At 38.4% G+C, this 23,283-nt stretch overlaps 1 protein-coding gene across 1 annotated transcript in view; it reads left to right on the forward strand.

Moving 5' to 3' along the window:
- NAA25 (N-alpha-acetyltransferase 25, NatB auxiliary subunit) overlaps positions 1–23,283 on the forward strand; it is a 64,730-nt gene that overhangs the window by 24,515 nt on the left and 16,932 nt on the right. The window contains exons 11-16 of the mRNA XM_069558130.1: positions 2,955–3,067; positions 10,344–10,551; positions 11,414–11,503; positions 17,378–17,558; positions 18,213–18,312; positions 22,875–23,026. Coding sequence (XP_069414231.1) covers positions 2,955–3,067; positions 10,344–10,551; positions 11,414–11,503; positions 17,378–17,558; positions 18,213–18,312; positions 22,875–23,026 — 844 coding nt within the window. The remainder of the gene's footprint in view (positions 1–2,954; positions 3,068–10,343; positions 10,552–11,413; positions 11,504–17,377; positions 17,559–18,212; positions 18,313–22,874; positions 23,027–23,283) is intronic.

Consider the following 23,283-nt stretch of genomic DNA (forward strand, 5'->3'; position numbering starts at 1 on the left):
TGGGTTCAATCCCAAGTTGAGGAAGTAGGATCCCACAAGCTGCATGGTGCAGGCAAAAAAAAAAAAAATGCTTTCTTTCCAAAGATGGAAAGAAAAATATTTGGATCTGCTTTCACACTTGCTATTATATTCATCTCCTATCTTCCTCTTCCCTCTCACCCACCTGAATCTTATAAATTGGATTTGTCTAATGATTTAAGGGACTAGATCTGATAGATAGACTGCCTGATGAATTATGGACGGAGGTTTGTGACATTGTACAGGAGACAGGGATCAAGACCATCTCCATGGAAAAGAAATGCAAAAAGGCATAATGGCTGTCTGAGAAGGCCTTACAAATAGCTGAAAAGAAGAGAAGTGAAAAGCAAAGGAGAAAAGGAAAGTTACAAGCATCTGAATGCAGAGTTCCAAAGAATAGCAAGAAGAGATAAGAAAGCCTTCCTCAACGATCAATGTAAAGAAATAGAGGAAAACAACAGAATGGGAAAGACTAGAGATCTCTTCAAGAAAATTAGAGATACCAAGGGAACATTTCATGCAAAGATGGGCTCAATAAAGGACAGAAATGGTATGGACCTAACAGAAGCAGAAGATATTAAGAAGAGGTGGCAAGAATACACGGAAGAACTATACAAAAAAGATCTTCACCACCAAGATAATCACAATGGTGTGATCACTCACCTAGAGCCAGACATCCTGGAATGTGAAGTCAAGTGGGCCTTAGAAAGCATCACTACGGACAAAGCTGGTGGAGGTGATGGAATTCCAGTTGAGCTATTTCGAATCCTGAAAGATGATGCTGTGAAAGTGCTGCACTCAATATGCCAGCAAATCTGGAAAACTCAGCAGTGGCCACAGGACTGGAAAGGGTCAGTTTTCATCCAATCCCAAAGAAAGGCAATGCCAGAGAATACCCAAACTACCACACAGTTGCACTCGTCTCACACGCTAGTAAAGTAATGCTCAAAATTCTCCAAGCCAGGCTTCAGCAATACGTGCACTGTGAACTTCCAGATGTTCAGGCTGGTTTTAGAAAAGGCAGAGGAACCAGAGATCAAATTGCCAACATCTGCTGGATCATGGAAAAAGCAAGAGAGTTCCAGAAAAACATCTATTTCTGCTTTATTGACTATGCCAAAGCCTTTGACTGTGTGGATCACAATACACTGTGGAAAATCCTTCAAGAGATGGGAATACCAGACCACCTGACCTGCCTCTTGAGAAATCTGTATGCAGATCAGGAAGCAACAGTTAGAACTGGACATGGAACAACAGACCGGTTCCAAATAGGAAAAGGAGTACGTCAAGGCTGTATATTGTCACTCTGCTTATTTAACTTCTATGCAGAGTACATCATGAGAAACACTGGGCTGGAAGAAGCATAGCTGGAATCAAGATTGCAGGGAGAAGTATCAATCACCTCAGATAGGCAGATGACACCACCCTTATGGCAGAAAGTGAAGAGGAACTAAAAAGCCTCTTGATGAAAGTGAAAGAGAGAGTGAAAAAGTTGGCTTAAAGCTCAACATTCAGAAAATGAAGATCATGTCATCTGGTCCCATCACTTCATGGCAAATAGATGGGGAAACAGTGTCAGACTTTACTTTTTGGGGCTCCAAACTCACTGCAAATGGTAATTGCAGCCATGAAATTAAAAGACGGTTACTCCTTGGAAGGAAAGTTATGACCAACCTAGATAGCATATTGAAAAGCAGAGACATTACTTTGCCGACTAAGGTCTGTCTAGTCAAGGCTGTGGTTTTTCCAGTGGTCACGTATGGATGTGAGAGTTGGACTGTGAAGAAAGCTGAGTGCCAAAGAATTGATGCTTTTGAACTGTGGTGTTGGAGAAGACTCTTGAGAGTCTTGGACTGCAAGGAGATCCAACCAATCCATTCTGAAGGAGATCAACCCTGGGATTTCTTTGGAAGGAATGATGCTAAAGCTGAAACTCCAGTACTTTGGCCACCTCATGCGAAGAGTTGACTCCTTGGAAAAAAGACTCTGATGCTGGGAGGGATTGGGGGCAGGAGGAGAAGGGGTCGACCGAGGATGAGATGGCTGGATGGCATCACTGACTCGATGGACGTGAGTCTGAGTGAACTCTGGGAGTTGGTGGTGGACAGGGAGGCCTGGTGTGCTGTGATTCATGGGGTCACAAAGAGTCAGACACGACTGAGCGACTGAACTGAACTGAACTGAACTGAACCTCCCCACACATAAGAAGTTTTTGTCTTTTTCTTACTAGTGAGTGATTCTTAGTCTCTTTTGGATCACAGAGACCTGTGAGAATCTGATTAAGGCTATGGAATCTCTGTTCCTAGGAACAGAAGGAACTGAGGCCTGAAATCTTACAGAGATCTTATTAAAAATCTCTGCTTCCTAAGTCTAGTTCAATTTGAGAGCATTCTACTTTTATTATTTTTATTTTTAATTTGAGGAAAAATAAAATGAGCTAGTAGCTTTCTGCATATCCAGGTTTAAATTTTACATTGTGACTTTGGAGTTATTGGCCCATGGCTCTTCCCATTGACTTTCTCTTCTGTTGGCATGCCTGTTAACAAACATTATCTTTCATGCAGTTAACATTTATTTAATATTTGTTAAGTAGTTCAAGAACTGGAGAAAAGCATGTTTGTTTAATGCTTGCGTATAGACTCAAGTATTTAAACTTTAATGAAAACTTTTTAACTATTTAAACTTCAGTTGAATGAAAGACTTCACATTTCCTCAGTGTAATAACTGAGTTGGTAAGATTCAACTTCTTTTTCAAGTATTCGTTTATTTTTAAACTAACAAGCCATCTTCCGGCCCTCATTGTCATCCTCATTCTCATTGAAGCAAACTTTTCATTTAATTGAAATAAATGTTTCTCAAATCAGACTTATCACTTAAATTAGAAATTTCTTTAGTCCGTGAATTATTTAGTGATATTTTACCCTCTTCTCTCTTAGGTGATCCAGAGGAATTAATGTTCCAGTATTTTAAAAAGTTTGGGGATAAACCTTGTTGTTTCACAGACCTCAAGGTGTTTGTTGACCTCTTGCCTGCTACACAGTGTACAAAAGTGAGTAGGGTTCTGTTGGTTACCTGTGTTTATTGTAACTAGGTTAAGAGTCCATGTTTCTTTTCTAAAATGGCTGAAAGTAGTGAGCATGAGATTATCAAGATATTGCTCTATCAAGCCAAGTAGTCTAGGTGCTGCAGATACAAGGCATAATTTCTTATAAAGCTGGACCTCAATGAGAATAAGCCCCTGGTAGGTAATTGAATTCTCCTGGTGTGTGTGTGTGTGTGTGGTAATTGAATTCTCCTGGTGTGTGTGTAGAGAGAGAGAAATAATACAGAGAGATTTGTATGTCTTTCACCCATTTTGCCTATTCAGATTTCACCCGTTTTACGTGCATTCATTTGTATGTATATGTGGGGTGTGTTTGTGTGTGTGTATTTAGTGTGTGTGGTGCATGTGGATTCATGTGGCCACTGCGTAGATAAGATGCGTAGTAGTTCTGCCACCAGAGTGCCCCCCATGTGCTGCCTACCCTTTTCTGCCCACAGCCACCTCCCTGTATCTCCTCCTTTACGCATCCCTCTCCCTTAGAAACTGCTAACATGTTTTCTTTTTCCACATTTTATCATTTTAAGAATGTTATATAATGGAATCATATTATGTATAACCTTCTTTACTCAGCATAATTCCCTGGAGTTCATCTGTGTTGTTACATGTAACATGTTCATTGCTGGTACAGCAATATTATTTTGAATAATATTCCTTGATACGGATGTACCACAAGTTTCTTTATCTTGTTGAAGAACATCTGGGTGTCTCTGGTTTTAGGCTATTACAAATAGAGCTGCTGTGAACATTTGCATGCAGGTTTTTTATGTGAACCTAAGTCTTCATTTCTCTGAGAAAATGCCCAGGAGTTCAGCTGTGGGGTCTTATGGTAGCTGCATGTTTAGCTTTTTAGAGAAAAGGCCTAACTTTTCCATAGTGACTAGGTCTCTTAAATTCCTGTTAGCTATGTATGAGTCATCTGGTTTTTCTGCATCCTCATCAGCATTAGGTGTTACCACAGTTTTTTATTTTTGCCCTTCTGGTAAATATGCAGTGATGTTTCATTATGGTTTTAATGTGCATTTCCCTAATGGTTAATATTGTTAAACATTTTTTCATGTGCTGATTTGCCATCTGTATTTTCTCCTCAGTGAAATGTCTGTTATTATCTTTTGCTCATTTTCTAATTGATTTTTTTTTTTACTGTTGAAGTCGCTCAGTCGTGTCCGACTCTTTGCGACCCCATGGACTGTAGCCTACTAGGTTCCTCCGTCCATGGGATTTTCCAGGCCAGAGCACTGGAGTGGGTTGCCATTTCCTTCTCCAGAGCATCTTCCTGACCCAGGGATCAAACCCAGGTCTCCTGCATTATAGGCAGATGCTTTACCGTCTGAGCCACCAGGGATTTTTACTGTTGAATTTTGAGAATTCTTTAGATAGTCTTGATGTAAATCCTTTGTCAGATATGTGGTTTCAGATATTTTCTCCCAGACTATAGCTTGTCTTTTCATCCTTTTAATAGGATCCTTTGCAGAGCAAAGTTGTATTTTTGCCCATGTCATGGGAGTTACAGGATCTTAGCTCCCTGGCTGGGGGTCAAACCTTAGCAGTGAGTCCTAGCCACTGGACCACCAGGAAATTTCCAGAGTAAAATTTTAAAGTTTGATGAAGTCCAGTGGATTTTCCTTTAAATGTCTTGTCTCTGATTTTTTCAAAACTGTAGCAGTTAATTGCTGAATTTGTCAAATCACGATTTATTCTTGCTGAAGCAGTCATCAAATCTTAGGGATTTTTAAATAATAAACCTTGAAGGCCCAAATAGACATTTCTCTGGAGAAGACATGCAGTTGGCCTACAGGCACATGAAAATATATACAACATCACTAATTATTAGAGAAATGCAAATCAAAGCTACAATGAAGTTTCACCTCATACCAGTCAGAATGGGCTTCAACAAAAAGTCTGCAAAAAAACAGTCTGCAAATAATAAATGCTAGAGAGGGTATGGAGAAAAAGGAACCCTCCTATACTCTCAGTGGGACTGTAAATTTGTGCAGCCATTGTGGAAAACAATATGGAAGTTCCTTAAATCATTGAAAATAGAACTACCGTGTGATCCAGCAATCCTACTCCTGGCGTATAGCCAGAAAAGATGAAAACTCTAATTTGAAAAGATAACATGCATCCCAGTGTTCATAGCAGCACTGTTTATAGTAGTAAAGACAAGAAGGCAACCTAAGTATTCATCAGCATATAACTGTATAAAGAAGATATGGCATGTGTATGTCTATGTCTATACGCACACACATATATACATATATTGTTGTTTAGTTGCTAAGTCATGTCGACTGTTTCTCACCCCTATGGAGTGTAGCCCACCAGCCTTCTCTGTCCATGGAATTTCCCAGGCAAGAGTAGTGGAGTGGGTTGCCATTTCCTTCTCCAGGGGTCTTCCAACCCAGGGATTGAACTCACATCTCCTGTATTGGCAGGCGGATTCTTTACTATTGCACCACCAGGGAAGCCCTTACATACATACATGGTAGACATACACACACATGAAATGAGATATTCACTATAAAAAAGAATGAATGTTGCCATTTGCAGCCCAGATGGACCTAGAGATTATCATACTAAATGAAGAAGTCAGACAAATATATGATATAACTTATATGTGCAATCTAGAAAATAACACAGATGAACTTATTTACAAAACAGAAACAGACTCACAGATGTAGAAAGCAAAATTATGGTTACCAAAGAGGAATAAGGCGGGAAGGGACAAATTAGGAGTATTGTTTAACAGATACACACACTACTATATATAAAATAGATAAATAGCAGAAGAAACTATATTCAGTATCTTATAAAAGCCTATAATGTAAAAGAATCTGAAAAATAACGAAGTCACTTTTCTGTATATCTGAGACTAATACAATATTGTAGCAACTATACTTCAGTAAAGTTAAAGAAAAAAAAAAAACCTTCATTTTGGAATAACTGCATTTATAGGAAAGTTACACTAGACCCTTCACCCAGCTTTCCCCAATGTTACCGTCTTAGAAACAGTGGTACATTTGTCAGAACTAAGAAACTGATACTGTTAATTGGCCTTGAGACTTTATTTGTATTTCTGTAGCTCGTCCATTAGTGTCCTTTATCTCTTCAGGGATCTAAGCCTGGGTACCATATGGTAGTTAATTGTCAACTATCAGGGTTTTTTTCATGTGATTAAATCAATGCAAATCAAGTACATGCTGAAGTGGCGAACCTTTAGACTCCTCATCCACAGCAACGTGTATTGGATCAGATTGTTCACCCATTAATGAGAACTTCATACCTTCTTGCATATTAAAGGTTTTTAAGCTTTTAGCCCCGAGTATCCTTGGGTAATGGGCAGTTGGAGTAGAACACCAGTTGGAAGAACAGTGTGCCCAAGGTAGGATAGAGCACTATATTAAGAAATACTAGTGTCTATCAAGAAAGTCTGTGACCTTTGGGTCAGCTTTACGTATAAAAAGCTCTTAATTAGTGGAGGTTGGAAGTCTTCCTGTCACAGGGCTCCCACCGTCTGTTCTTCCAGAAGGCTCTGTCACCGCATGTGGAATGAATGAAGCTCAGTGGGAGTGCAGTGGTGAGGACTGAGCGTTTGTCTCGTGACCTTCCCCTTAGTCCTCCTGCACTCAGTGCTCTGGCAGTCTTGAGGTTACACATCTAGGGCAGATGGAGCAGTGCTTTCTCAAACTGGTAAGTAGCCAGTGTTCTCTGTTGGATTCTGAAATGACTGCCACCATTCACTTTGGTTTAGAAAAGGTTAGTCTTGGAGTGGTGTTAATTAAGCTCAGACTAAGCTTTAGAAGTTTTCTAGATAAATTGTAACATATCCAGAAAAGAAGGTTCTAGGTTATACTTGAAAACCTTTGAGAAATGGTTATTGGAAGAGAGATTTTTGGTCTGGTGCTGATAGTACTTTATTTCTCCTAATTTGAAAAGCTCTCCTGTAGAAGAGGGATAAGAACAGGGACCAGCAAGAAGTTGTTGCAGGGAATTAAGAATTTGGCTCAGTGAGAAAAAGATCTTTTTTATAGTCACAATTCTCTAAAAACACAGTGTGTGGGTTTCCTGCTATTGGAGGGATTAAAGCAGAAAATAGAACCATGTGGGAGAGAGAGATTCATTCAGTAAGTGTCACCCATGTTACGTGCTGAGTGCTAAGGTAGGGAACAGTTGACCATGCTTCATAGTGCTTACCATCTTGTAAATTAAAGCATCAAATGATGGGAATGCATTAGAGGAGTGCTTACATCTCATTAAGCTGAGATTCATATAGGTTTGCTAGCACAGTTTCAGAACCAGAAGCTCTACTTTATCGACATGTTTGAAAATCTTAGGTCACCTCTGTGACCCCATATAGTAATAATCTACTGGGAGGAACCCTCTAGAAATAGCGAAATACCAGCAGTGTTGAGGTGGTCATTGTTCAGTGAGACAAAGGGTTGAAGGCTATTGCAGTGAGTTTTGTAGTCCTGTGTAAACTTTTTAATTGAGAGGGGTAATTATGCTGCCACAACTTGTTAAATGTAGGATGACTTCAGTAGCTAAAAATTCCGCCACTCAGCAGTATGTTTGTCAGAGGATTGTGGACTCTCGAAGTAAGGTTCACACAGAACTGCTGTCTGGCTGAATTAGGAGACACGTTCTAAAATGGAACTGGTCCCTAAGAATGGACCATACAGTTCAGATATCCCAAGTGTCTCACCCCTGGTGACATTTTTATATTTTGTTTACTTTGTCTTGGGATTTTAAGTTAACACTAAAATATTTCCAGTTTTTAAAGAAGCTTTTTGTATAGCAGTAAAACTGTAAAGTCTAGAACAGAGAATGAACATACTGTTTTATGACAAAACCTGTTGGGAGGCCTTAATAATAAACATAACTAGATATATAAAATGGTTTACAAGAAATATGAAATAGCTTATAAGAATGGAAGAGCTGGCAATAAAAATTAGGTGGGCATTTAATAAAAAACATGAAAACTAATGCCACAGAGTATTTGTTACAGATGTGGTTATCTGATCATAATAAAGTTAAAATTCATACAATTGTAGAGAAATTGAAGCAAAGTTGACAAATGTGAAACTGCATGATAAGTAGGAATTTTAATTTTTATTTCCATCTAAAAATTACATGTATAAAATTGAAGAAGTCAAATGGTACTACAAGGCTTATCTTGAAAACCAATTGCAGCTCTTTGCCTTCTCCAGCCCTGGTTCTAGCTCTGTGCAGACAAATTACTTTGAACTCTTAACTGTTTCTTTTGTTATTTAATGCTGTATTTCTAAATTTTACACTCATATAGTTCTTTATTTTTATGATTACAGTCTTCATCTGTTGGTATCCTGTTGTGTGTGTGGGTTTAGTTGCTAAGTCATGTCCGATTCTTTGTAACGCCATGGATTGTAGCCCACCACACTCCTCTGTCTATGGGATCCTACTGTGGAAAGCAATAATTTCATTTCTAACATCCTACTTCTCTTACTTTCCCCTCAATATAGTATAGTCATTATTCACTGTTTATATTTTTATGACTAAATATTCACAGCTGAGCCACTTTATATATGGAGATTATAGCTTTTTTACACAACTTTCTTTCTTGGAGTTAATGTTTTTGTTTTTTGTTCATTTCACCCCAATCAGTCTGACAGAACCATGAACGTTTAAAACGCCTCTCACTGGGTTGTCTGAAATGTGAGGTTAATAGATCCGTTCCAGTCTCCCCTTGAGTCTACAGTGTCTCTGGTTCAGCTTCTCCTGGGGGTGAAGGAAAACCCTGACTTCTGCTGGGTTTAAGAATTCACTCAGTGACCTTGGGAGGGGTCTAACTTTTTAGAATTTAACAGATTCTCCTGTTGAAGTTTCACCAGAACTTTAGCTTTCAGACATACTTCCTGCCTTTAATTTCTGAGTCTTCCAAGGCTCCGCAGCTAGAAGAGGCTTGCTGTTTATTGGTGGCCTCCCCATTGCATACTACTGGATTCCAGCGTTCTTGACCCCATACATTGGTTATTACCTACCACCTGCGCTTGTGCCTTGTATCTTTTGAAATCTTGTTAATGCTTTTTACTTGCTGTCATCTCTTCACATTTCACATGTTCTAGATCCTTATGGGTGAATCCTTTTTTGTTCTTCACTGTCATCTTCATAGGATCTTGGAAGGGAGTGAAAATGGCCTATGTTTAATAAATGTGTAGTTGGAACTTTTTTTTTCCTTTAAAATAATGTATTGATTTTGTATCATAAAATAGAGGGAAGACACAAAATATAGTGACCCCTTGGCTGCATTTCTCTTCCATAAACACCTTTAGAACCCCAGATTTGTGCTGCTCAAGCATTCTCTCACATCCTGACAGCTGCAAAGTATAGCATCCAAGCATGTGTGACATGTAAACTGGTACCCTGACTGCAAGGTAGGGGTCCCTTCCAGTTAAGTCTTCTAACTCATTTTTGCCAGTAGTGCAACTGAACTGGTTGTGGAACTCACGTTTTTAAAAATTTATTCTATATTTAGAGAATTAAAAACATTTTAATACAAGATGCTACCATAGGGATGGAATTTCCTAGTCCAGTGGTTAGGACCCTGATTCCACTGCAGGGGACCACAGGTTTGATACCTGGTTGGGGAACTAAGATGTTGCACATCACACGGTGTGGCCCCCCCCAAAAGATGTTACCATTGGAAAAACTGGGCAAAGGGTACATAGGATCTGTGTTATTTCTTACAACTTCATGCAAATATATAATTATCTCAAAGCTTTAATCAAAAAAACAATTTAAGGCTATTGACATTCCCTTCAGTATATAGTGTTTCCTTTAAGAATTTATTTGTAGTATAATAGAGTATTTGTTTTAGGGTAATTGTTCTTTTTTACAGTCTTCCTAAATAAACTTTTTCATTGCTACATTGTATATTATGTTAATGTGTTATGATTTAAGAAACATTTTCACAGGTCTTTTCATCTTTTAATGCTTATACTGCATGGTGTTAGCATTAACACTTTTGACCAGCAGTGAATGTTTCACATGTGCCTGTTTTGCTGGAGTTTCACCAGCAAGTGTGCTGTTAGAAGTGTTTTGTTGGCAATTTTGGTAGACAGAAAATGGGACTTTAATTTGTATTTCTCCTTGATGTCTTTTTCTAGACCATTTCAGTATTTGTTAATTGTGACCTACTAAAGATGAGTTCCATTTTCAGACCTGTACTTTTTTTTTTTTTCCAACTTTGCAGTTCATTAATCAGTTACTCGGAGTGGTTCCTTTGTCAACACCAACAGAGGATAAGCTGGCGCTGCCCGCCGACATCAGAGCTCTGCAGCGACATTTGTGTGTGGTGCAGCTGACGAGGTTACTTGGCTTGTACCACACGATGGATAAGAACCAGAAGCTGAGTGTGGTCAGAGAACTGATGTTAAGGTACCAGCATGGACTGGAATTTGGTGAGCAACCTTTCAAAGTGTTCAGTAGTTCCCTGCTCTGCTAAGACTTAGAAGTCAAGTTTTGTTTTTTTTTTTTTCTTAATGTCTGTATACTTTCTTTTTCTGGTTGGAGGCTAATTACTCATAGCACGCTATTTTAATGCTTTTGGCAGGAAAAATATTTTATCAAGTGGGAACTCTATCCAAGTAATAAAATGCAAAGCCTTTCTTGAGCTTGGAGTTTTAAAAAAATTTGATAGGCCCCCAGATCCCATGTTCTTCTTGAGCTGGTGAGCCCACTTTTCATCACATTGGGACTCAGATGAGTTGCAGAGTTTATGATAATTGTCACATTTTCTGCTTGTAGGCCTTAGTATTCTTAATATATAGACTGTGTAAATGAACAGAAAGAATGTTGTAAATTGTGAGGTATATATTTAGTTTAGAAGTAGATGATGTTTGAATTATTTAGATTGTGTGATAAAATATAAATTAAATTATCTAAGTGGATGATATTAGTATTTCTCTAACTGTATTCTAAAAAATTAGGTGAGGTAATGAGCATATTATATTAGTTATACATGGCTCTTGATGTCTGTTCTTTCCTTCTCTTGAAACCTTTCACAACCTTTCACATAGTCCTTTTGGAACTATTTGGAGTATCACCTCTGTTCTGAAAGCCTTTTGCTCCAGCTGAGTGTAGTTTCACCTTTTTTTGACTCTTTTAATTCATGGCTTATATTTTCTTCTGGTATTTACTTTATTCTTAATAGTTTCTTTTACCCTTCTTCCTGCTGTCGTTTTCTAGCTTTACATAGCTCTTTGGGGACAATAATCATTGAACAAATCTTAAAATACAGATATGATTTTTTTTCCCCTATAGGGAAATCCTGTTTGAAAACCGAATTGCAATTTTCAGACTATTACTGTCTCCTTGCTGTCCATGTGCTTATTGATGTCTGGAGAGAAACAGGTAAAAACCAGTGATTTCAGTCTAACTTTATTTTTACTCTTTGTTTTTATTGATTATAAATCCTTAAACTAATTACATAATCCAAGACTTTGATTTATGCTTTTAGGTTTTTCTTCTTGCCTCTCTCCAGGGTGCTTCTAGAAGAACCCAAGTCTCCAAGTATCCTCTGTATATTTAGGATAATCTTAAATCAGTGGATATCTGTTCTGTTTTAAAATGTTTCTGAATAGTGAGTAAACAACCTATTGCAAAGTTACAATAATTAAAATGCAGGGAAACTGGTTTAGAGATAGATGTATGAATCCATGGAATGAAATAGCCATTTTTGTTCGTTTAAAATTATATACACGAGCATATACCTTTTTTTGGAATATAGTTCAGATTAACCCATTTAAGACAAAAATAAGACTACATGGTAAAGGAAACATCATGACTCATTGAGCAAGAGAAGAAGGATTCAGCTGATGATTCAGCCTTTTCTTTTAAGTCTCATACTCTGATGTTTTCTCTTATTAGCAGTTTTTGAGAAAAAATAGCTACTTATTGCATTATTATTAATGAAAATAAACTGCAGAAGAAACAGGGCTGATGAGACAATGGTGTGTGCAGACACAGTCCTGCGCTTGTGGGTCATTTCACCAAGCACTCAATTTTGATGTCCTCCTCATGCTTAAAATCCTTCAGAGATGCCCTATTTTCTTGAGGATAAAGGTCAGCCTTCTTAGGATGGTTTACAGTGCTCTCTAATCTAGCTTCTGCCTGCATCTCCAGATTCTTAAGTACTTAAAGCCCTAAATCGACTTCTTTGTTGTTGCTGTTTCTGTCATTGAACATCATGTTGCCTCTCTTTGAAATAACTGTATCACCTCCTTCATCTAACTTTTAATCAAAGAGTGCCTCTGAGAAGTGTGTCTTGATTTCATCCCTTTCTCATTGCAGATTTTATGCCCCTTCTGAACTTTTGTAGGACATTGTATATACCCATATGCTGCTGCTTGTTTTACTGTGTTCTACCGGAGGTGGGGAGGAAATTCTTTTCATCAGAGTACTTGATATCAGAAGCCCCAGATTCAGGAGGTTGCATAGAGCTGTAAAAGTCATATTAATGTAAAAACCATAATGAACTGATTACTTAGTAATTTGATCTTTACTCAGATACCCTTCCCCACTTATTTGTAGCATCTGTTCTTTCTCATAATGACATGGTTTTCCTAATCTCTTGGTTTTCGAGCAAGATATCTGACCATATAATAATAATAATAACACTTGACACTTATTGATCATCAGGCACTTGAAAGTACTTTATATGAATTCAGTTCAGTTCAGTTGCTCAGTCATGTCTGACTCTTCGTGACCCCATGAATCGCAGCACACCAGGCCTCCCTGTCCACCACCAACTCCCAGAGTTCACTCAAATTCACATCCATCGAGTCGGTGATGCCATCCAGCTATCTCATCCTCTGTCGTCCCCTTCTCCTGCCCCCAATCCCTCCCAGCATCAGAGTCTTTTTTCCAAGGAGTCAACTCTTCGCATGAGGTGGCCAAAGTACTGGAGTTTCAGCTTTAGCATCATTCCTTCCAAAGAACACCCAGGGCTGATCTCCTTTAGGATAGACTGGTTGGATCTTCTTGCAATCCAAGGGACTCTCAAGAGTCTTCTCTAACACCACAGTTCAAAAGCATCAATTCTTCGGCGCTCAGCTTTCTTTACAGCCCAACTCTCACATCCATATATGACCACTGGAAAAACCATAGCCTTGACCAGATGGACCTTTGTTGGCAAAGTAATGTCTCTGCTTTTGAATATACTATCTAGGTTGGTCATAACTTTCCTTCCAAGGAGTAAGCATTTTTAATTTCATGGCTACAATCACCATCTGGAGTGATTTTGGAGGCCCCAAAAATAAAGTCTGACACTGTTTCCCCATCTATTTCCCATGCAGTGATGGGACCAGATGCCATGATCTTTGTTTTCTGAATGTTGAACTTTAAGCCAACTTTTTCACTCTCTTCTTTCATTTTCATCAAGAGGCTTTTTAGTTCCTCTTCACTTTCTGCCGTAAGGGTGGTGTCATTTGCATATCTGAGGTTATTGGTATTCTTCCCAGCAGTCTTGATTCCAGTTTGTGCTTCCTCCAGCCCAGCATTTCTCATGATGTACTCTGCATAGAAGTTAAATAAGCAGAGTGACAATATACAGCCTTGACGTACTCCTTTTCCTATTTGGAACTGGTCTGTTGTTCCATGTCCACTTCTAACTGTAGCTTCCTGACCTGCATATAAGTTTCTCAAGAGGCAGGTCAGGTGGTCTGGTATTCCCATCTCTTTCAGAATTTTCCATAGTGTATTGTGATCCACACAGTCAAAGGCTTTGGCATAGTCAATGAAGCAGAAATAGATGTCTTTCTATAACTCTTGCTTTTTCGATGATCCAGCGGATGTTGGCAATTTGATCTCTGGTTCCTCTTCCTTTTCTAAAACCAGCTTGAACATCAGAGAGTTCAAGGTTCATGTATCGCTGAAGCCTGGCTTGGAGAATTTTGAGCATTACTTTACTAGCGTGTGAGATGAGTGCAATTGTGCGGTAGTTTAAGCATTCTTTGGCATTGCCTTTCTTTGGGATTGGATGAAAACTGACCTTTTCCAGTCCTGTGGCCACTGCTGAGTTTTCCAGATTTGCTGGCATATTGAGTGCAGCACTTTCACAGCATCATCTTTCAGGATTTGAGATAGCTCAACTGGAATTCCATCACCTCCACTAGCTTTGTCCGTAGTGATGCTTTCTAAGGCCCACTTGACTTCACATTCCAGGATGTCTGGCTCTAGGTGAGTGATCACACCATTGTGATTATCTTGGTGGTGAAGATCTCTTTTGTACAGTTCTTCTGTGTATTCTTGCCACCTCTTCTTAATATCTTCTGCTTCTGTTAGGTCCATACCATTTCTGTCATTTATTGAGCCCATCTTTGCATGTTTTAAACCTTGTTAACAATACAGTTAAGGTTGTTACAGTTTTACAAATGAGGGAAATACGGAGCAGAGAAATAAAGAAGGTAGGTTGTCCTAAAATCATACAGTGCAAATACATGGAAAGTTACAGATATTATAGATGCAAGGTTTCTTTCTTACTGTTTTTTAGGATTTTCATTTTATTCTTTTTTCTTTTTTTGGTTTCTTGAAGTCAACAGAAGTAATGCTGAATGTTCCAGTTGTAGACATAGTGACTGTTCAAGGTGGAGCTGATAAAAATTAGAAATGTTATAGAGGGACTTCCCTGGTGGCCCAGTGGCTAAGACTCCACGTTCCCAATGCAGGGGACCTGGGTTTGATCCCTGGTCAAGGAACTAGATCCCACACGCCGCAACTAGAAGATCCTACATATCATAACCGATACCAAAGATCCTGCATATCGCAACTAAGACCTGGCATGGTCAAATATATAAATAGATTAAAAAACAAAAGAAATGTACAGAAAATTGGGAGGATGTCTAGAGAGACTGCTTTGAATGTGAAAGGATTAAGAAGAGCACTTTAAGATTAAATTGATGATGCTCTCAAACACTTATTCAGGGACTTCCCTGGTGGTCCAGTGGTTAAGACTTCACCTAATGTAGGGGATGCAGGTTGGATTCCTAGTCAGGGAGCTAAGATACCACATACATGGGACCAAATAAACCAAAATATAAAAACAGAAGCAATATTGTAACAAACTCAATAAAGACTTTATGATTCTGCTACGGGAATGAAATGAGGCATGAAGGATATAATTTTTCCCCCTCTCTATTTTCACTGGGATATAATAGATAAATTACATTATGTTAGTTTAAGGTATATTATATGATAATGTGTTGCAAAATGATTACCACAGTGAGTTTAGTTACAGTTCATCCCCTCCCATAGCTACTCCCCTTGTGATGAGCATGTACTCTCTTCAGTTCAGTTCAGTGCAGTCGGTCAGTCGTGTCCAACTCTTTGTGACCCCATGAATCACAGCACGCCAGGCCTCCCTGTCCGTCACCAACTCCCGGAGTTCACCCAAACTCACGTCCATCGGGTCAGTGATGCCATCCAGCCATTTCATTCTCTGTTGTCCCCTTCTCCTGCCCCCAATCCCTCCCAGCATCAGAGTGTTTTCCAAGGAGTCAACTCTTCGCATGAGGTGGCCAAAGTACTGGAGTTTTAGCTTTAGCATCATTCCTTCCAAAGAACACCCAGGACTGATCTTGTTAACTGTAGTCACCGTGCTATACATTATATCCTCAGAACTTAATATATTTTATACCTTTTTGTTATATTATAAAAATTAATTAGAAAAATTTTGTCCCCAAGATCCTCATCAACCCTTGATGTTCTTTGATTTGGTGAAGAATTTGCATAGAGTTGTAGTTATATTCTATATTTTGCAAAATAAAATAGGTTGATAAATGTCTTCATAATGTTGGGTGTAATAGTTCAGAAGTGTGCTATTTACTTTCAAATTTTGTTTCCATTTAAAAGAGATTATTTAAAAAAAAGAAGTTAAATTCTTATGGTTATCCTTGAATAACATTGGACTTAAAAAATTTATCTGTAATTGTACAACTGTCTCTTCTGCTCAATTCTGAACCTGTTGAAGCCAGCAACCACCTACGCGTCTCTGGGTCTTATATCTAGTGTTACTGCAGAGTTTAGGTTACTGAGTGTTGAATTAAATAAAATTACAATTGTGAAGACCAGTTAGCCACATGAGAAAACACAAAATTGGATGTATGCAGTGATTACTACTGTGTAAAAGTAATTATAGTTCAAAAGCAATACATTAATCATAGTGGTAGTTTGAGTAGATCTTGGGTAGTTTACATAGTTTGGGTAGGATTATAGATGATATTTATTTAAAACCCCAATTTTTGGTTATATTTTATTTCTTTTCTCTTGGGAAAAAGCATATAAGATATAATCTCAGAAGCTCAGTGCTTGAAGCTTTCCATTTTAGACATTTTTTTCCTAAACAAAAGTAAATGGAAAATGGTATATTTTAATCTCAATTTTCCAGCTTCCTAAAGATACTAACATTTTTTGCATATTTCCTTCTCTGTTTGTGAATGCTTTATATACTTGAGATGAACTCTTCATACTCATTTGAATTCTGTATTTTTTACTGGTCTTTACTGTTCGTTTTTTTTTTTTTTTGCGATTAAAAATTCCTTGTTAATGTCAAATGGCTGTATGATATTTCCCTGTGTGGGTATAACTATAGTTTACTGTTCCTCTCTTATTAGTACAGTAGATGTCCTTGTATGTAAAACTTTATCTGCATTTCATATTATTTTCTTTAGATAATTTCATAAAAGAGAAATTACTTACCCATTAAGAATATTGATGTGTGTAACTTTTTGAATTTTGGTACTCCAGAAAAAGTGTATCATTTTAGTTTAATTATTAGAGGGCAGTTTTTTTTTCAAATATTAGTTGACAGTAGAGTTACATGTGGAAGAAAAATGATGTCTAGAGAAAGCATCTGTCTGGGGTTTTATAGAGGAAACCCTGTACTGGGAAGGTTGGTGGATTCCAGTTCTCCTTCAAAGTCCATCTCTTCTCAGAATCTATGATTCTGTGAGATTCCAAACTTCTCTTTAAGACCCAGCAAGTTAAAGTTGCATCGTTTTTGCAGATCTTACCTCAGTTAAGAACTGAGATAACTATTGAGGGACTGTCTATTCAGGGAAATTCCCTATTTTGCTTTCAGGTTTGTATCTAAAATTTGTTCTATGCCACCCAGCCTAATCCTTAAAATAGTTAGTGGAGGGGATGATATTACTAAGTTTTTGTTTTTTATTTTTGAGAACCCTCATTTGCTGTCAAAAACTGGATAATGCTATTATATTTTGGTTCTAGGTGATGAGACCGCTGTGTGGCAGGCCCTGACTTTGTTGGAAGAGGGACTAACTCACAGCCCTTCCAATGCTCAATTCAAATTGCTGCTTGTTCGAATCTACTGTATGCTGGGGGCGTTTGAACCAGTGGTGGATCTGTACTCCAGCCTTGATGCTAAGCATATCCAGCATGACACCATTGGGTTGGTAGTATATACTCTGAATAATGAGCAGCCCAGCAGGGTGGAGTCCTCGTACATGGAACTCCAGTATTTTAATTTTAGCAGAAACGTTGTTCCTGTGTTATGTTTTGTAGATTAAATGATCGCCTGTTATGTATGACCCATTGCAAAGCAGATTTTTATATCTTTCAGCATTTTGTGGTAATTTTAAATTTGTACAATTTAGAAATAGTTAAAAAATTTTTTCCTCAGTTTCAAAAGAACAGTTAACATACTTTGAACTCTTTTTCCTTAGCACACATTGTTTTGAAGTCTACTTCTGCCTTGCAGTTGAGTTTGAGACTTATACATTATGCATTGATCTCAGAGATCCTTTGAATTTGTATTTTGATTGTTCTTTGTCGTGAATCAAGGGTATTTTCTCTATGTCCCATAGAGCTGTTTTAGGAAGACAGCATTGTATAAAACTGAATTAACTTTGCTGTTTTTTTTTTTTATTTGATTCTGTGAATTACATCATTTCTTTGGCACAATTTTTTAAACTTTTCTTATGCCCTAGCTATTTGCATAATTTGAAGTGTAGTATTTGATACTAGAGGTGGGTAGTAATTTGAAGTGCAGTATTTGATACTAGAGCTGGATGGGTATAACATTTTTTTTTTCCTTCCGACCTAGTTATCTTTTGACCCGATACGCCGGATCCCTAGGTCAGTATGCTGCTGCATCCCAATCGTGTAACTTCGCACTCAGGTTTTTCCACTCCAACCAGAAAGATGTAAGTGAAAACAACATTTCTTTTTTGTTGTTTTAATGTGGTCTTGGTCCGGTGAATGCACATGACCCAGAGAACATCTTCTTCAAGTCACAGATGCACACATGAGGGCGCACCATTGTACTTGCCAGCGCCTTAGGCCATATCTTCCTGGCCGAAGGCTGGTACGCAGAGGTAGAGAGTTATCTGTGGTTGTTAGAACGGGTGTGTTAAATAGAATCCTTGCAAGTGCATATAAAAACTGGTTATTAACAGAATAGGAAGTGCCTATTAGGTCTGTCTTTTAATCCCTAAGAGACTTTCTAAGGGTATAAGAAATAGCCCATAAGAGTTTATAGACTGGGATGCCAAATATGATTTTATAATAGCATTTGTTCTCTATTTTATGGATTTCTGAAGTTTATGGCAACTGTACTCATTATCACAGAGAGTACACTTACCTTTTCTTCAGTTATAAAATTAACCATTTGAAGGACATTTTAAGAAACTTAAGTCAATAATTTGTATTTTAAAGTGACGATAAATAAGATAGAGTTTTTATGTGCCATAATGAAAGGATGGGATTTGCACCATATTTTTCACTGCAAGCAGATGTTGTCTCTACTTGTCAGTTAAGCAGAAGCTTTTGTGGGAAAGCCATAAAAAGCCATGGTCTCTACTAAGTCGAAGTATGCAGAACCACTCAGGAACATACGTGGAGAAAAGACACGCCTCAGCAGTGGCCACTACCTGCTTGCTTCTCGTGTGCTTCTAAGACTCACCACCTGGAATCTGGCCATGCCTGGTGTCTGCCCACAGTGTTCCATTTTCATGGTCTAATAGCAACTAAGAAACAGCAACAAGGAAGCTGGTTTCTGAGGTTCTTCTTGGCCAACACTCATGAAGATTTTTTTTTAAAGCCCTTTTGTAACTATGACTGCCACACCTTCATGTGTATATTAAACAGGAAGCGGGCATAGGACAGAAGCATTTCTAACCACTGGAATACAGGTTTGTTGCTCTCAGCTTGTGATAATTAAATTCTGCCACACTTCAAGGCATGGCCTAGAGGGCAGGTGTAGCACAGAGTGGCAATCTTTGCATCATCAGTTGACTTTTAAGCTCTATCCCTCTTCCCCATGACTCCACTTCCCAACAGTGATTGTGTCTGTTCAGATCTCATTCTGTGCCCTAACTTCTGATTGGGGAGAGACAGAAGTAGGCACCTGCATTTAAATATATTGTTCAGAAGCTGCTGACCTAGCTTTAGGGTCAGAATGGAATCTCTAGGACCTTGGTTCTAAATTCTCCTAGCATGAGTGGGCAGTCAAATTATAAATCTGCGAGTTTTCACTGTGTATTCAAATGTCTATGCTTGCCATTCTCTGTTTCACTACCTGAGGAAAAACTCCAAAGAAGAGTATATTTCAAATCTCATTCTGACTCTCATTACTGTGTTTCTAAGGGAAAGGTTAAATAAACATTTGATATCCTGAAGAATCCTTTTCAAAGTTTTGTTTCTCAAATAGCTTTGCTGTGGGAGTGGGGGGTTAATTAAGGGATTAATCCAAGTCTGGAGTTTGGTTTTTGTCCAGTTTTCAAACATCCAGCATTCTAGAGGAACTATATTTGTTCATGAATTGGTCAATAAAGGCACATTATTTTATGCTAATAAAAATTAATCTTTAATATTTTCCCCCACAAAATACATTTTACCTGAAGAAATGTTCTGAAAACAATATACTCACACATAAAACAACCCAACTGAAAGTACTGTAATAGGGAAAGGAGATCTCCAGGAGTGATTTGAGACAGCACATTGTCCTCAGTGGCTTTTGGTATCTTTGTTTGGTATTTTGCCGATGGTCATGTGTGGCAGGAGTGACTAATTCACCTGAATATATGAGATGCTGAAGACGATAAAAGTAAAGCATTTATGAATCTGGGACTAGAACTCCACTTGAAATTTATTTGTATTATTACTAACTAGGGAAAACAGCTATTTAATCACATTAAAGTATATAACTGAGGGGGAGGAGAAGGTGACGACTAGGTCCTGGGGCTAAAAGCAAGGCATGATACAGCAAGGCAAACACCTTAAACTGTACTGCCTAGGCCAGGTCCCAGAATAGGAAAATGGAGACTGTGGTGTGGACTGTTCCCTTTAGGAGTCTGAAGTTAAGAAAGGTCATGGTTGTAGTGTTGTACTGTCTGTGTTAAACCTCCTGACAGTGTTAGAAATACCTCTCTGGGAAGCTAAAGCTCTGTGTTCTACATCTTTTATGCTCAGTAGTTTTTGGCATCCTCAGATGATTTTTTGCTTGAGTGACTGATACATTTCAGTTCCCAGTTTGTTCTTTGAAAGAACACCTGCTCCTTAAAATCCTGGAAGATCTGCTTTGTAAGGCTTTGTGCTGTGGGATTGAAAGTTCTATTTGGAAATCTACATAGGGATTTTCTTTTTGGAAAGGTCATTGTCTACCGTCATCTTATCTGGAGTAGATTTTTATAATACAAGAATTAAGAGCTTATATTCACATATCTCCAGAAGTAACGTACATGTTCATACTTTTAAAAAATTGCCTTTAAAAGTCTCTGTTTTAGGTATTCACAGAGATCATCATTCAGGGATTTAATGTCCATGTATTAATATTCTACTAATTTTCACAGTGACCAGGGTTCATTTCAGGCATCCATATGGGATCCAAATAGCCTCATTGGTGCATAAATGAATAGAAATGGGTACAGACAACATTCTGTGATATTCAGAAGTCTTTAAAGTACCCGTGGCTTCCAGTTTTGCCTGCAGTTCCAATAAGGCCTTGTTGCTTCAAAGCGTAGTACTTCCTCAGTTTTTGTCCTGTTGGTAGCTGCCCAGGCCCTTTCCTAGCTCTGCAGGGATACTACGCTGCAGTATTAAAGGAGGACTATCTCAAAAACAGAAGCCAGAGAACTCTGATTACGCTTAGTTAAAGGACTGCATTCCCTTTTTGTGGCCTCTTATTCTCTTGCCTTTTTTTTTTTAAGTGGTATTCCATGGCCCACTCAGGAATTAAAAACTTCCTTTGCACTCGGTAAGGCTGAGTTCTTTCCTTTAATCACAGTGTATTTTGCAACTGTAATTAATAAATTTGATTGGAATCGCCAAAATAAAATCTCTATCCTGATTAGTCTCTGGATCATATGTTCCTAACCAGCTGCCTTTCCCCTCCCAGCCCCCACCTCCCCCCAAACTATAAGGTCCTATTGCAAGGGCTGATGTTAAACCTGGCTTTTCCAAGCCAGGAGGCCATTGGATAGGCATATGTGTTTAGGGTATCCTGGCCTCTCCTTGATTGGGTGTATCACTGTCAATCAGGCTAGAAGGTACACTTGAGCTTTCTCAGATAGTCCTTCTTTAAACCTGCAGGATCACAAGTAATCTTTTTAATTTTCTTGTGTCCGTCCGTCTTTAATTTCTCCAGATACTGCAGGCAAACAGCTCGCCGAGGTGTCCCATGGGGGTTTAAAAGCCGCATCGAATGCAGTTGAATTAGCGCCCGTGGCGCAATCCCGCGGCCTGAAATGAACCCTGCGAGGCTGTGTATCAGAGGGTATGTTGTTGACTATTGGCCTATTTTCCTATTGGGCAAATGACTCGGTCATAATGGAGATGGGGACAGAACTGACTGAGGCTGTGCAAAAAGACTAGCTTTTCTGTAAAGGATCTTTGGGGCAGACATCAGCTTTGAGCTTAATACTTTCCTTAGCCCGAAAGGGTGTTCTTCTGACTTCTGATCCTGATGGCAAAGGCCCATACCCATGAAGTTCTTCCCTGAGATTTCCTTCTGTTGTGCCAGAATTTCTGTTTAGTATTCTTTATCTTGCCTCTGTTCATGTTTCATCTGTATATATGTATTAATCTAATTAAAGTACATGTGTTGAGTGTTCCCTTTATTTACCTGTTTATGGCATTTCTAGCATAGTAGTTTGGATGGACTGGTAACTGGTTTTTGAATTTTCTGTCTTCAGAATGGATTATGACATGAATTTTTTTAGGTCTTTTGTTTGATGAATTCTATCTTGATGCAATGCACGTATATCCTGTGCTTATTCAGAAGTAAACAAAACCAACAGGCAGCCTGTCATTTTTTCTGAAGGAGAGTACTTTTTACTTCTGATGGTAGTGGGATGGTTATATTATACTGGTGTTTTGGTATAAAAGAAAGTGTATCTTAGATGCAGAAAAATATGGAGTAACATTCCTTCCACTATGGCACTAATCAAAATTTCGACTGATGTGTATAACGAAACTTTCAGTCCTGTTTAAATGAAAGGCACAACTCCTAGGAGGAAGTTTGTGTGGTGGTAGCAGTGGCTAAGTATTATTAATAATAATACTAGTGAAGAAGACATTTGACTCCAGTATATGATAGAAGAAAAATAACATTTTTAAAAGCTGGTATTCTGCTTGGTGACCAGAAACTTTCAAGATTAGTTTCAACATCTTAATTTTAGTTTGAGTGTTTTGTTTTGTCTTGCAAGGTTTGTCTTCATTGACTGACATGTGAAATATTTATACCAAGGTGATGTCTTTCCTCCCCCAGACCTCAGAATATATTATTCAAGCTTACAAATATGGTGCATTTGAGAAGATCCCAGAGTTTATCGCTTTTAGGAACAGGCTGAATAATTCTCTTCATTTTGCACAAGTCCGTACTGAGCGGATGTTGTTAGACCTTCTACTTGAAGCAAATATGTAAGTATTGCATGAGAACTAGTAAGGGACTAAGGGATTAGATCAGATGCTGAGAGCGATTAATGGGCTCATGGGTGTCATTAGTGGGCTTAAGCTAAAGAAAAATGAGGCGGTGGGAGTAGGAGGGAAAAGGGAAGTAAGGAGAAAGTGCCTGTCATGGGAAGTGATCGAGTATTGTCAGCACCATCCCAGGTTCCACACAGAAGCCAGCTGGACCATGGTCATTGTCCCTGGTCCATGTTGTGTTTACAAAGTTC

This window comes from Ovis canadensis, chromosome 17 (assembly GCF_042477335.2).
Source record: "Ovis canadensis isolate MfBH-ARS-UI-01 breed Bighorn chromosome 17, ARS-UI_OviCan_v2, whole genome shotgun sequence".
Classification (NCBI taxonomy): Eukaryota; Metazoa; Chordata; class Mammalia; order Artiodactyla; family Bovidae; genus Ovis; species Ovis canadensis.